We start from the raw sequence: 14148 nt of genomic DNA, 5'->3' as shown, positions 1-14148 counted from the left end.
GCAAGTATGAAGAAACCAGTTATTCTGGAATCCCCTCTCAGTCAGTTCAGGGGACAAGCTTCCACCCTCCCTGACCTCACTCCTACAGCTAATTAAATATAGTGTCAATCACTTTCAGGCAGTTCAGCCACCTGGAGGCAGACAATACTGCTCTTGGTGAACAGTGGTAGGCAGATGAACCTGGTAACCAAACTGATAAAAGAAAATGTTAGTTACCTAAATGGGTTCAAGTATAAGTGCCATCTCCCTTGTCCCTGAATACATCCTATCAGGTGCTACATGGTACACCTTCCTCTCTCTCAGAGTGAGCCCACGCTTTGTTCAGGACAAAGAATAATCCTAAAACTATTTATTATTAAAAGAAGAGGCTGTACAGGGTGGATGTGGAATTTCCCTTCTGGAAAATACTGAAAACAGTCTGGACAAGTATTTCAGTAGAAAAAATTAGGCACAGATGTTCTGATCCTGCAATGGAAGGAGGTCTTGATGACAGGCTGCTTGGTCAGCTGGATTTCTGTCCTTTCTTGCTCCTGAAAACCTCTGATCAGGTTGAATTCAAAATTAAACCTATTATTAAAACACTGTTCTTTTAAATAAGTGGCAACGAAGTATTTAGAGGAAAAGATAAAAACAAAACAATCTCCTCTATGTTGCCCTATTTTGGCAGCAAAAATGTTCCTTAGAGAAATCTCTTTCATTCCATGATAGCTGACATGATAAATGCATTTGTTAGGAAATACGAATATGCCAAAACACAGATTAAAGACTTCATCCAAAAAAGTGACAGCATACTTTGTTGGCATGGGGTTTTTTGTTTGTTTTCAGAGGACTGGGATTTAGCAACACTGGCAAAATGCTTCAGAGCCAATTACATGAAATGGTGAGACTAACTGGTATCAAGCACTATCCAACATGAATTTGCTTGTTTGAATTAGCTTTACGTAGCATGAAACTAGAGACAGAAAGAAAGGAGGGGAAGGAAGGTGGGAAAAACAGAGACACAGAAAGAAGGAAATGGGAAGGAGGGAGGAAAGAAAAGATATTGAGGGATGAGGAGATGTATTCAATAAAGGCACTTAGATACATGATCAGATCCTCAGTGCAAGCCAATGCTGAAAAGACCAGCTGAACCCATGACCTAAGGTTCAGAGAAGATGATTAGTGTCGAAAAAAGGCTAGATTAATACATTTTACATCCACAAATTCATTATTCAACAGGGCTCCATTTCTACCAGTGGTATTTGATGCACAAGGCTTACACAGCGCAGTGCTGTAGACCCCTGCAATGTGGTTCACAACTTCAGAGGCATAAAAAGCTAAATTTTGCCTGGAAATGTACTGATAGAGTGAAAATATGCATTGCCTATGGAAAATATCACTTAACCACAAGGCAGACAGACTTTACTCTAGCCGCAGTTTCCAGATTTTGCTTCAAGCTGTAGCTCTTTGCAGAATCCAAACTTGAGGTGACAAAAGCATCAAAAAAGTGTTGAAAAAGTGACAAAAATGAAAGGGCTGTAACATTCACACCTGCTACTATCTGTATTTGCAGAAAAGCAGGAAGAGACTCAAGATCACAAGGCTGTGAAATTGAAAAACAAACAACTGGGACATGCCCTCACTTTGGGAAACTAACATCAACATAACCATTTCTGCAGATTTTAATAAAATCTTTAACGTTTGGCGCATTAAAAAGCCCATATTTACAGTCTGTCTCTCTATACAAATGCTTATATACATGATATAGATATGTATACACATTGCTGGAACTGGATGATCTTTAAGGTCCCTTCCAACCCAAACCATTCTATGATTAAGAGAAGTATGAGTAAGCCATGAGTCACAACAACATACAGAAGAGCCAAACCCTGTTACCTAGTAATTTAAAACTCATATGCAATGAATTAATTCATACAATTATTGAATCATTCAGCTTCCAACACAGTAGGCCAATTCTGAAGCATTAAACCTTGAGTAATCATGATTATTTCATTAACTCAAAGTACTTTTCCCCCAAATGTACTGCAACAAAACAACCACAGTGTACTAGCAAACACTTGGAAGAAATCTTTTTAGTCATTACTGGTTTAAATAATTTTGTGAAGAGTATTTTTATTTACCTGATGTAGAAAGCCACATCTAGTAAGCACAATTACTTATATTTTTATTATACAGTGCTATAAAATTATTCATTAGTACTTAAAATTTCTTCTCTGTTTCATTAAGATTCTTAAGCATTTCTTAAAGCCCAGGAATCTCCTGCATGCAGTAAAAACCTGAACAGAAGAGAACAGCTATTCCTATTCTAAACCGACGAGTATGCTGAAAACCATTGATTAAAGGAAAACCACAGAGTATTATCCTGACTTTTTGTAAGCCTTAATTCAATTGGCCCCTTGCCTAAGAACTGTTACTAATGCTACCTCAATTCCCACAAACACTAGAAACATCCTGCTGTAGTAAGGAGCAAGGTTATACCAGTGATAATTTGGACTACGAGCAAAGGAAGCATCCAAGAGGCTGTCGATGATACTGTCTCCACTGCTGCTGAAAGTCTGTGAAGAGTTAATCAGACATTTCATCTTCACAGACATTTCAAGGTCCCTTATGTCGAGTACTCCAATCCTGTATTTTTCCTAAACAGAAATGTTTCCATTTATTCCTACTCATATGACTCCCACCAAGTATGGTACATCTGGCAAAATGGGTTAAATCAATTTCCTGAGTACTCAAACAATTTCTGCAGATTTTCAGAGAAAACCACCAATTTGAGAACCAAGACCAGACTATGGCACATATGAATCACATCTTTTACTTAGAGCAATCTAAGGTTCAAATGGGAATCTTTGACTCTGCCAACATATGCTTTTCTGGGCCTATTTCATTTACAGACGTGATGTAATGTGCAGTAAAAAATACTGCCTAGAACGCCAGCACTGTCTTCACTCTCTCCTAAACTGCCTCTAAAAAGCCTTACCATCTTGCTCATTGTATTGCTATCATTCCACCTATAGTTTCCCCAAACAGCTTGCTGCCAAAAGACTATTAAAGTGATTCAAGGTGGGTCAGCACCTGGGTCTGAGTTCCACTTTTGGACTGATTCATGTTAATGTAGTAGCCCATCAGCTAAAGATACCTAAGAAAGGTAAAGATACCTAAGAAAGAAAGAACACCAATCACTAACAAATTATTACACAAATACCTATCAGTAAAGAACTTGCTATTCTCTTACTAAAAAGATGCAAATAGGTTGAAACATTTCTTTGGGTTAGTGGTTTTGTGTCAGCTAATATGATTAAGTATGACCTTCTGTACATAGACAGTAATCTCTGGCATGGTACAACACAAAAAACCAAGACAGACGATGTGCAGGCACAGCAAAGGGATACAAATTAATTGTGGAGCACAGATCCAAATAATGTACACTAAAAGTGAGGAACACAAAACTTGGTTAATCCTTGCATTTGTTATACTGTGGGCCAAAAATATCATGCTTCATATATGGTTCCTATGCCTGTTAGGAGGAGCAGCAGTGTCAAAACACAGAATTAAACAATTCCTGATGCAAAAAGGTATCGACAACATCTGTAAGTTACTTGTAACCAGAAAACCATTGTATTTGTTTATGAGCTACTTGAGTCTGGCTCTCCCTTGGACAGTCAGGAATACTGTTTCCACGATCCCATGCCATTTCTGGCTTTTATTTCAATATTCTGAGTGAGATTTCAAAAGAAATAGAGCTGAGTGCCAAATTAGAAGCAGCTTCCACTGGAGTTGGCTGCTTCCCAGCAGCTTTTGTGACTGTCTTCTGTAATGCAAAATCTGTGTGATTCATTATCTCTGTCTCTGGCCCTTTCTTATATACATTTCTTTACAGCTAGAACCAATTCTCAAACATAGGTGTTGTCCTTCCAGCCTTCCTTCCAAGTCCTTCCTTTGAACATAGTTTTTTTTCTGAAAAGACCATTCAGGCTGAATTCTCAAGTAACTGTGAGACACTTATTTTCAGACTGGTTTCAATCAAATGTGAGATGAAATAATAACCATGAAACTACCAATGAGTGCGTTCATCTTCACTGTTTAAGCACAAAGCTTTTCTGCACAGAACCACTATCTCCATATCAGCTTGTAAACCACCTGGCAGTGTATGTCATCTAGTGTTGATATAATTTGCATAGCAATGATGATGAAATTATACAGCAAATACTAACAAGCTTTGCATCATTTCCATTTCTTAAAAGCTATGAATGCATTACAGAAACTCAAATCTTCCTCTAGAAAAATTGTTTCAATTTGTATGTTGCTTGATCTTTAATGACACTAATTTTTATTTTCCTTAAAGGTCTCAATGCTGTAACCTTATGACATTTAAACTGAAAATAATTTGCAAATATAAAAAGAACAAATCATCCACATTCTGCATTTTGGCTGAAACAAAAACTGGGTCTACATACAATGTCACTGAATATTTTGCTTGGATATTGCATTTAGGTATCAACATTATTGAGTTATTTCTGAGAAATTTACTTCTGTTTATCAGAAACTGTGAATCTCACAGACATTATTCTCGTAACTACTGAGCCAACAGATCTCTCTGGTAGGGAAGCCACGTGTGCCTCTAACCCCAGGGTGAAGTTAAGCCATTTGACACAATGATTCAGCAATTACCAATCAACTCGACAGAGTCACAAACTCTACCTGGCAACAAAATTAGTTGAAATAAAGATTTTGTCATCCTGGTTGGCAAGGAGCAAAGCTGTATTCCTCTATAACCCAAATATAATTTTACTTTGCCTGTGGTAAAACATTCATAAGGGTTCTACTAAGCAGAACAGACAACACTGCATTAATATATTTCATTTCACCAATCACTAACAAAACAATCTTCTGCAGTGCCTGATTTCCACCAAGAAAATAAAAATAAGAACAATTTTGGGACTACATGATCATTCCAGTAAGAACATTTAAATTGCACCTAAACATGTGCAGGAAAGAGCACCACTATGTAAGGTTCCTGCTTTCCTAAGGAAGCACAAAACCTTGCAGCAAGATGTGGTAAGTCAACACAGTCAACAGTGGCAGCTGTAACTGGAGAGCAAGGCTGTGTTGTGAGCAACAAACCCCATAGGCATCACGTATCTTCCACCTATTAAGGTTAAAATAATTGGAAATCACATAGGGGAAAACATCTGTTTTAAGAGCTGAAAACATAGCAACTGACTGGCATTTGAGCTTTGCTTGTAGGTCAGACTACTCTGAGCATAAAGTCTACCCACTGTTTTGTAAGGAAGTCATTAGGACCACCAGGGAAGACACCTCAGGAGGCCACACATATCCCATCAGGAAGAACTGCTTTTAAGTGAGATTTTGAGCTTCAGGGGGAAAGACCAAGAAACTCAAATAAGGGTCTGAGTTACTAAGCCTGCCTTATTGTAGTTTAGAAGATGGTGCCCAACTGGGTGGCAGCCTTTGAGAAACCTACGCTACTGCAAACACTGCTGCATGTTTGTAGTTGCTCTTCTAAGTGTTCCCTCTCTTTTCCATCTTTGGCAGTTGCCCCCAATGAGGATTAGGTCACAGTAAGAACTTGTTCAATTTTAAATGCTTCCTAATTTGGTTGTTTCTGCATTGTCTTGACTGCTTTCTAGACTGAATATCATGAAAATAACCCTACAAATGCTATTTTCTACCCACCAGCCAAATGCTCTGCTACCTAAGTCATGGGCATTTCAGTTCACTTGGTCCTCTTGCTTCTTTATAACGACTCCCACAAAGCCTGGTCAGGTCAGATTCTTCATATATTATTCTTCTACATCTAACCAAAAGCTCTCTTCAGTATTTCATATTTCAGAGCATTTGGTAGATGACCAAGACTCACAACCATACAAAAAAACTTATCTGAAAAGGGTCTTACAAAACCAAAATGCAGGAATTTTTCAGCTGCTGAGTGGAATGACAACAAAATACTCAGATAAACATCAGTGCTCACACTTGGATGGATTCAAACACCATGCTGATCATCGCCACAGAAGCAAACCATTTAACACTCTATCACAAGCACAATCTCCCACAAGCAGCATTCATGTCTCATATTGCAAAACCGTCAAAGTGTTCAATTTACAGCTTTGCAGGTGCTTACGATTCAATTTTACACATTTAGTATAATGCAGGATGAGATTCATCATCTCAGCTCTGGCCACCTGCAGTGCAGACAACTACAGCTGATCCCGTTCCCTTAAACCCCCTGTAAAATCAATAGGAAGAAACAGGCACTTCTGGCACACAATTAATTTAAAATATTTTACGGTCAACTTCACAGTACATGAATTGTGCTGTTGCCTTCACTAATTATTCTGACTACATTTATTACCTAGGTCTGCACTGACTATAAAGGAGGCCTAGCATCAATAATTCCAATGCAGACATACTTATTTTTATGAATAAATTAATCTTAAATAAAACTGCATTTAAAATACTTAATTTATCTGTGTATAATCATTGCTAATTAAAAAGAAGCTTGCTTTTTGTTGTTCAAAGTGAATAATCTAGACAATGACATTCTAATAAACTATTCAGATGAAATATTGTAATGCATAATAATATTTTAAGTTATTAAAAGAGGACATAATTCTTTTGCTGTGTAAGGAAAAGGAAATATAGTTAGGTGGCTATCTTTTATACTAAAATCAGAAGTCAACATTATTAAAAAACTACTTTTAGGAAAGAAGATTAGGCAACTATTACGCCTTCATTTTTTTTTCTTCCAAATGAGCTTAAAAATTGCCTGGAAAACACAAAGCAAATTTACTCATTCAAAGAGTTACCATGAAGAACAAAAAAAGAAGAGGAAAAATAAAAATTACTCTTCCAGGTTTTCTGAACAACCTACTGAAAGCATCCGCACATTCAACACAAATTTCCTGACACTGGGATCCTGTTGTTTTGGTTAATAACTCCACATTTTTTCCATTTGTCCTTACTAGACAAGGATCAGCTATTAACCTTATTATTTTTCTTTATGTAACATTTTTATCAGAAGTACAGTTAGGAGAGTAATTTAAAAGGGAACACCAGGCTTACTGGCAAAGCATTAAATAGATGTTCAGAAATTTGATAAAGAAAGAATATGACTTGCAGCACCTTTCTGAAGATTTCAGCATGAATGATTTAGGTCAATTTGGATCTTAAAGTTTAAATTTTTACAGAACTTCTGTCAGTCAAAACAGTGAAGTAGCCTCTTCTTGATTTCCATCTGCAGAAAAAAAATTAATCTGAAATTCAGAGCAGCTTCAATCTTATAAGAAAATAAGCAACTACAGCACCTCTCTAAAGCCAGATGATCTGCAAAGAAGTTAACAGGGCTTTCTCCAATACTTCTCCTTAACATACACTTTTGCAGCAAAAAATCCCTTAATATCCTCTCAATTTCAGAGAAAATACGTTCTGAAAAACAGTCTGCACACAAGTCCCTCCAATACATCCCAAACTAATTTTCAACATGACTGCAAAAGGTATAAATGTAAACAAAACCTGGCATGGGATGAGACAGTCCCGAATGTGCTGTGATGAATGCAACATTCCCTCTGACGTCAACAAGTTTTCTGGCAAATTCATCATTCATACAATGTATAGGTAATATAAATACATTTTTTTGACTGCATTACAATTGCTTAGGGAAGTCTTTACTGAAATCTCTTAAACAGTGAGAAGAGAAGAGAAGAGAAGAGAGAAGAGAGAAGAGAAGAGAAGAGAAGAGAAGAGAAGAGAAGAGAAGAGAAGAGAAGAGAAGAGAAGAGAAGAGAAGAGAAGAGAAGAGAAGAGAAGATTTAAGAGAAGAGAAAGAGAAGAGAAAGAGAAGAGAAAGAGAAGAGAAAGAGAAGAGAAAGAGAAGAGAAAGAGAAGAGAAAGAGAAGAGAAAGAGAAGAGAAAGAGAAGAGAAAGAGAAGAGAAAGAGAAGAGAAAGAGAAGATAGAACTGTAGCTGAAATTTCAGGAGATGCATGTTTATTTAACATATAAGGAAATTTCAGCATAGAGGAAACCACCAGTATTTTGATGTTCTGCCATTCTGCTGAAGTGAAAAATACTTCCCAAATTATAGCAATGAAACAATACTTCCTATAAACAAATCCTGGGCACATTTGCCAATGTTTCTGTCTGGCTAGCTTAGCTATGCTTTCAATGTCAGGTTTCCTTTACTACTATTACTGACTGGTAGGTATCAACAATATTTAAAAAGTGGTTTGGGGTTGGTTTTTTTTTTTCAGTTTCAGCATTTACCTCAATTTCCAGAATCTCTGAAACTGGAAACCCTTGCTTTTCTTGTTCTTAAAAATGAGTTTCACAAACCTGTCCTGTCTTCCCACAGCCCCATGTTTCTATCACCTTCTCCTCCCTGCTCTTCAGCCCAGCACCCTCAGCAACTGCCACAACAATCCACTTTTGGCTTGAATACTCACAAAAGTGCTCAGACCTAGCAGGATGAAACACAATGAGGAAAATCTGTCACTGATCCAAAAAGCTTCCCAGCAAAGCTGCAACACTCAAAGTCACACCACATGTATTGCGGAACGACAGTTTATCTAAGGGTTTTTTTAATTTCCTTTCAACGACAAGTGGGTCCTCATGATTTCCAGTCACTCCATCTCAGCCACTCTCTGGAAAAGTCTGTTCTCTTGTTGTAGCTCAGGAGTGGTTCACCAACAGCCAGACCCTAGTGAGTAACTTTCCACGTTCACAGCAAGTCTTTCAAACTGAGCAGTCAGATGGTTTAAAATGCACCTCTGGCAAGAAAAGCCTGAGGGCATCGGATGTGCTTGATCATCTGAAGACTGCATTTTCTAAAGAAAACATGTTTCTTGTATACTTTCTCTGTAATATTTCTATATATATTTAGGAAAGGAAATTTAAATTGTCCTCTTGAATATGAATCTTCTGTCAAGACCTTCATTCCTAGGGAATTGCGACCAATGTTTGTAGTGGAATAAGACCAATGTTTGTTGTACAAAGCTCTCAAAATCCATCTGTGAGTGCTACATATCTTTAATTTTTGTTTGATGTTTCTGAGTGCTATGTAGCTTTTTTGTTACTTCCAGAAGCCTTAGCTATGACCCATTGGAGACTATCTATTTATTAGAGTGCAGTGAATGCTGTCTAAATAGGACCTCAATAGAGTTTTGTAACATAGATAAGATGTTTCTGAACTAGAGCTGTTAACAGCCAAGGCAAACTTCTTTGAACATTAGTGCTGAATCTAAGCACCACCAGATATCTAGAGACTGTGGCAGAAAATCACTGAGTAAATCACACTCAAATTGTTCACGCAGTATTTACAATATAGCCCAATAAAGAAAACTTGGAATGTTTAGTTCTCTGCTTCCAAATTGAAAGTAACCTTCTCATGTTTTCTGGAGAGATTTCAAGGCATATATTTTCTCCCTGTACCTTTCTGTTTTTGGTAAAAGGCCCCAAGACTTTTAGGGGTTGACAGACAGTATTCCACAGGAGGCAAGGCTGCTGAGACTCCATTTTCCCAGGTCCAAGCTGTAGAAAGGCTGGGCTGAATTCCCAACAGACACACACACCTTAAAACTAGTGCTGGATGACCAGTAACTTCCAGTTACCATGCACACACATGTACTGCAGATCCCCAAGAACTGGCCTTAGACACTACCAGTATCTGGCCCCTGCATCCTCTCACCCCCATTTGCATCAAACATGCCTTCTTGGCAGACCTGTAGACTTTATGCTGGTTTGAAACATGGCTCCCTATTCATTAGCTAGTCCAGCTGGATAGTCACCATCCATGAAAATACATACTGACATAAGCATGTGCTCTGGTCTCTCCAGCTGCTGGCACCCCAAGCTCAGGGACCCCTCTGTCATGCAGTCCCTGCTCTGGTTGCTGGTATTTATTTCTTCATACACAAGCATGCACACAGCAGAGTCCAGGGGAAATTAGAAGTAAGAGTTAAATAATTAGAAAAAACAGTTTAATAAGATAGGACAGACTGCAGTGATTTACATTTTTCCACCATTCCCCCTTCTGCCTGGGCTCAACTGCACTCCTGACTCTCTCACCCCCTTCCCTACCAAGCAGTGGTGGATAGGAAATGAGGGTTGTGATCTGTTCACAGAGCTTCATCACTGCTGTTCCTGCTGCTGCTCCCCTGCTCCAGCACGGGGTCCCACCCACAGGATACAGTCCTTTCTGAACTGCTCCAAAGTGGGTCCTTCCCATGGGCTGCAGTTTTTTATGAGCTGCTCCAGCATGGGTCCTTTCCACAGGGAACAGTCCTTCAGAAACAGACTGCTTCAGTGTGGGTCCCCCACTGAGTCACAGGTCCTGCCAGAAATCCTGCCTCTGTGTGGGCTCCTCTCCAAGGGTGTGAAGCTCCTGCCAGGAGCCTGCTCTGGCAGGGACTCCCCATGGGCTGCAGGCTCCTTCAGGGCACATCCACCTGCCCTGGTGTGGGCTGCTCCAGGGACTCAGGTGGATCTTTGCTCCACCATGGACCTCCAGGGGTTGCAGGGGGACAGCCTGCCTCACCATGGGCGGCATCATGGGCTGCAGGGGAATCTCTGCTCTGGTGCCGAAAGCACCTCCTCCCCCTCCTTCTCTGGCCTGGTGTCTGCAGAGCTGTCTCTTTCACACTTTTTTCACTCCTCTCTCAGAGCTGCTGTGCAGCATTTTTCATCCTTTTCTTAAATATATAATCTCAGAGGTGCCACCAGTATCACCAATAGTCTCAGCTTTGGCCAGTGCTGGGGCTGTTTTGGAGCTGGCTGGAGCCAGTTGTGTCTGATGTCTTCTCACAGAGGCCACACCTGCAGCCTCCTGCTAACAAAATCTTGCCCCATAAACCCAGTAGGATCCCCTTCTGTCAACTCCTCCGGGCAGGTGTCAGCGCCGGGAGATGGGGTGGAGGGTTATCCTGTGAGAGCCTTGGAGCAGGTTACCAAAATGCCCAGAGTGCTTTGAAAATTCTTGTTTGTGCTAATCAGCTGTGGCCAGCAGTTTTTGTTTTTAAACATTAAATGTTCTGTTAAAACAAACTGATGTATCAGGTAAACATTTAGGGTTGCAGACCAAACATCAGTTACACATTAATGAAACATCTACTTTCTGTTTTTTATTTCAACATTCCTAATATACTGAATTTTTTAATGATACTCACAAAAAATGATCAAAAAACAATCCTAGCATTTTAACACATTTTTGCTGAATCTTGTGAAAAGAAATTAACAGCAAATTTTCAAATTTTTACATCTTGATCCAGTTTCTGGGCTGGACGAAAGGCACAGCAGCCACATGACTCACACACTTGCTGCAAAACAACTGTGCAGCTCAAAATCATTGAGAAAGTTTTGCTGGCTTAACTTTCTGCCAGCAGACTTCATGCTGGATTATACCAAGCTTGTTCAGGTCAGGAGTTTTGCTTAATGACCCTTTCACCTCCTCTCCAGTTTGCTTCTTCCCTTCTGAGACCACAATACGACAATGTCCCCAACCCTCTTTCACTGCAAACTTTGTGCCTGGGCTTTCACCACGTTTTTGGACAGTCACCACCAGCCACATATCTGGGAACAGGGAGTCTGTCCCTTTGCCTCAGCATTGCCAGATGGTTATTTCTAAACATCCCAGAATATCTCAATGTATTCTGTTATGCAACAGGTGTACTAACAACTGCCTCACACTATATTGAGAAAATCTCACACAGTAAATTGCAAACATGTCAGTTTACATCCACCTACAATAATATGAATCTCAGCCTATAAAGAAAAATCCAATCATATGGTTTGCATGTAAGTAACATCTAGAGCTCATAGTTAGTGTAGATACAGAGTCCCCAATATTTAAAATGCTTAATGAAGAGATAACTATAAAATATTATACGATTATGGACATCTCATAATTGCAAATTTCTCTCAAAATACAAATTAAAATTAATTTATTCTGAGGTACTGAATTTCATCACTAAATTAAAGCATTCAATTTAATAATCAATTTATTTAATCTCTGCCATATCCAGGACTTTCTGCATCAAAAGGAAGAGGCTTAACTCCAAAGAACTTGTGTCAACTTTGCAAACAGGCACACTGTAAGCTTTGTATTTATTCACTCTTACTACTTTTAGATAAAAAGGCTACATTTGTGTGCAGCATGTCTTACAGAAGAGAAGCCCATAAAAAGACATCAGAAAAGTTAATAGTACAAAACCTCAGCAAATTACTCCTAGCAACTACAACAACTCTAATAGTCCATGTTTTCAGAAGAAGACTGTAGCCAATAAAGGCACCTTCATTTGTTTAGTGGCAAAAAATGTATTACAAACCTTGGACTCAAACTAGGAAAAAAGAATGATTCTTTTGATCATTTGTTTGCAATGTATGCAAAATAAAACTGAGCTGTCCTGTGAGACTTAGAGGTCCCATGCAGCTAGTAGTAAAATGGCATTTTAAAAAAAAAACACAAAGCAGTTTTTGAGATCTTATCATAATGGTGCAATATGAATAAACTAATGCAATGCTCAGAAGTCAGTAATTATGACTCTATTTCTTTCCATGTGTGCAAACAATTTTTTGTGTCCCTTAAGAGGCAATTTCTTGAGAGAAATAACCTGAAAGTCTCTGAGGAAGAATGGTCACACGTAAAATACAAATAAAACCTGGATTTTAAATGTTGAAATTCAATTTAGTTAACGTTTTCTCTGAGGAAGAATGGTCACACGTAAAATATAAATAAAACCTGGATTTTAAATGTTTAAATTCAATTTAGTTAACGTTTTCCTTTAATTCAAGAATCAGGAATGAGGAAAAAACCAAAAAGATTCAGTGATGAAATGAAAACACTGATTAAAAATACAAATATATAATACATGAGGGAGAAGAGAAAAATACATAGCAAAAAATATGGTAAATGAGAAGTTATAAAGTGTAAAAACCTGCTAGGTGAGTCTAAAACCTTTATGGTGGGAGGCCAGACAGCTAGTAAAGATACAGCACAAGAGGTACAGAACAAACCTTATGAATACCACAGGCCCATCAGCAGACATAAACACAGAGATGAAAAGAATATTAACAATACCACAGTTCAGCATTTATTCCCGTCCTGTTCGCTAATATAAGGAAAAGGACATTTATGGAATTCTCTCTAACTTAGTACCTACTGCAGAAGTAGTTTAGCAATGTCTGCTCAGTACTAGCTTCATGAAATACTAGATGAGAAAAGCTTGTGTCTGCCATGTCTGGACATGGGCAAGATGTTTCTCTTTAATTGATCTTACAGCAGTGACAAAAGTAAGGAAGAACAGAAGAAGCTAACATTAGGGATTGCTGTCCATGTTGACTGCAGCAATAATAAACTTACTCATTATCAAGATATCAGTGTTATTATCCAACATGAAAAACAAAAGTTGCCTGAATAACACAGGAATAAATACTTATTGTGCCATCTAGAAGTAGTTACAATCAGTATGGTATCCATATGGCTTTGCAAACATTATTTTAAGACGGGAAAGCACATCAAGAATGATGGAAGAGTCACTATTTGAATTCAAAGAACCATAGGTACAGGAGTCTTCAGAAAGCAAGCTAGAACTGCCCAGGACTAATGTTACAAGAAAGGAACAGATATTAAAAATAACATTTAGACTGTTATACCAGTGTGTGATTACAGACTAATTTGCATGTTTTCAATTACTACATGAACATGTTAGCAATTCTGTGTGTACAACACACACACACGTACACATACATGTGTATACCTGTGTGCACACACAGCAGGTGTTTATAACCCAGCTGACACTCTTGCATTTGTTGGGTCAGTTATTCATACCCAAGCAAAGCTTCAAATTCTACTCACCCCAGGATACGATTCATTCCATGCCTAGCAGCATAATGGAGTGGAGTATTGTGCTGGTACGTTTCTCCATAAGAAGTATTTGGGTCAAGAGTTTCTTTTAGTTGAGGGTTGCTCTCATAGATTTGGCAGGCCAAGTTTTCATCTCCATTTATAAGAGCTTTGCGGAATTTGGTGGTTGTATTGCCCATGTTGCTATCCTAGCTATCAATGGCACTTCTTCCTCTCCCCTTCATCCACTTGTCATATGGTTCTGTAACATGCTTCACAGCCTAAGAAAGACAAACA

General features: G+C 38.6%; 1 protein-coding gene across 2 annotated transcripts in view; it reads right to left on the bottom strand.

The window, feature by feature from the left end:
- Positions 1 to 14051, bottom strand: part of ANKIB1 (ankyrin repeat and IBR domain containing 1) — a 56127-nt gene extending 42076 nt beyond the window's left edge. For both annotated transcript variants that reach the window (XM_009080732.1, XM_009080733.1), the window contains exon 1: positions 13864 to 14051. In XM_009080732.1, coding sequence (XP_009078980.1) covers positions 13864 to 14051 — 188 coding nt within the window. The remainder of the gene's footprint in view (positions 1 to 13863) is intronic.
- Positions 14052 to 14148: the final 97 nt, after the last annotated feature.

The sequence above is a fragment of the Acanthisitta chloris genome, unplaced genomic scaffold (assembly GCF_000695815.1).
Source record: "Acanthisitta chloris isolate BGI_N310 unplaced genomic scaffold, ASM69581v1 scaffold14978, whole genome shotgun sequence".
Lineage (NCBI taxonomy): Eukaryota > Metazoa > Chordata > Aves > Passeriformes > Acanthisittidae > Acanthisitta > Acanthisitta chloris.
The sequence above is the reverse complement of the archived record's forward strand: the minus strand, read 5'-3'. Positions and strand labels throughout refer to the sequence as shown.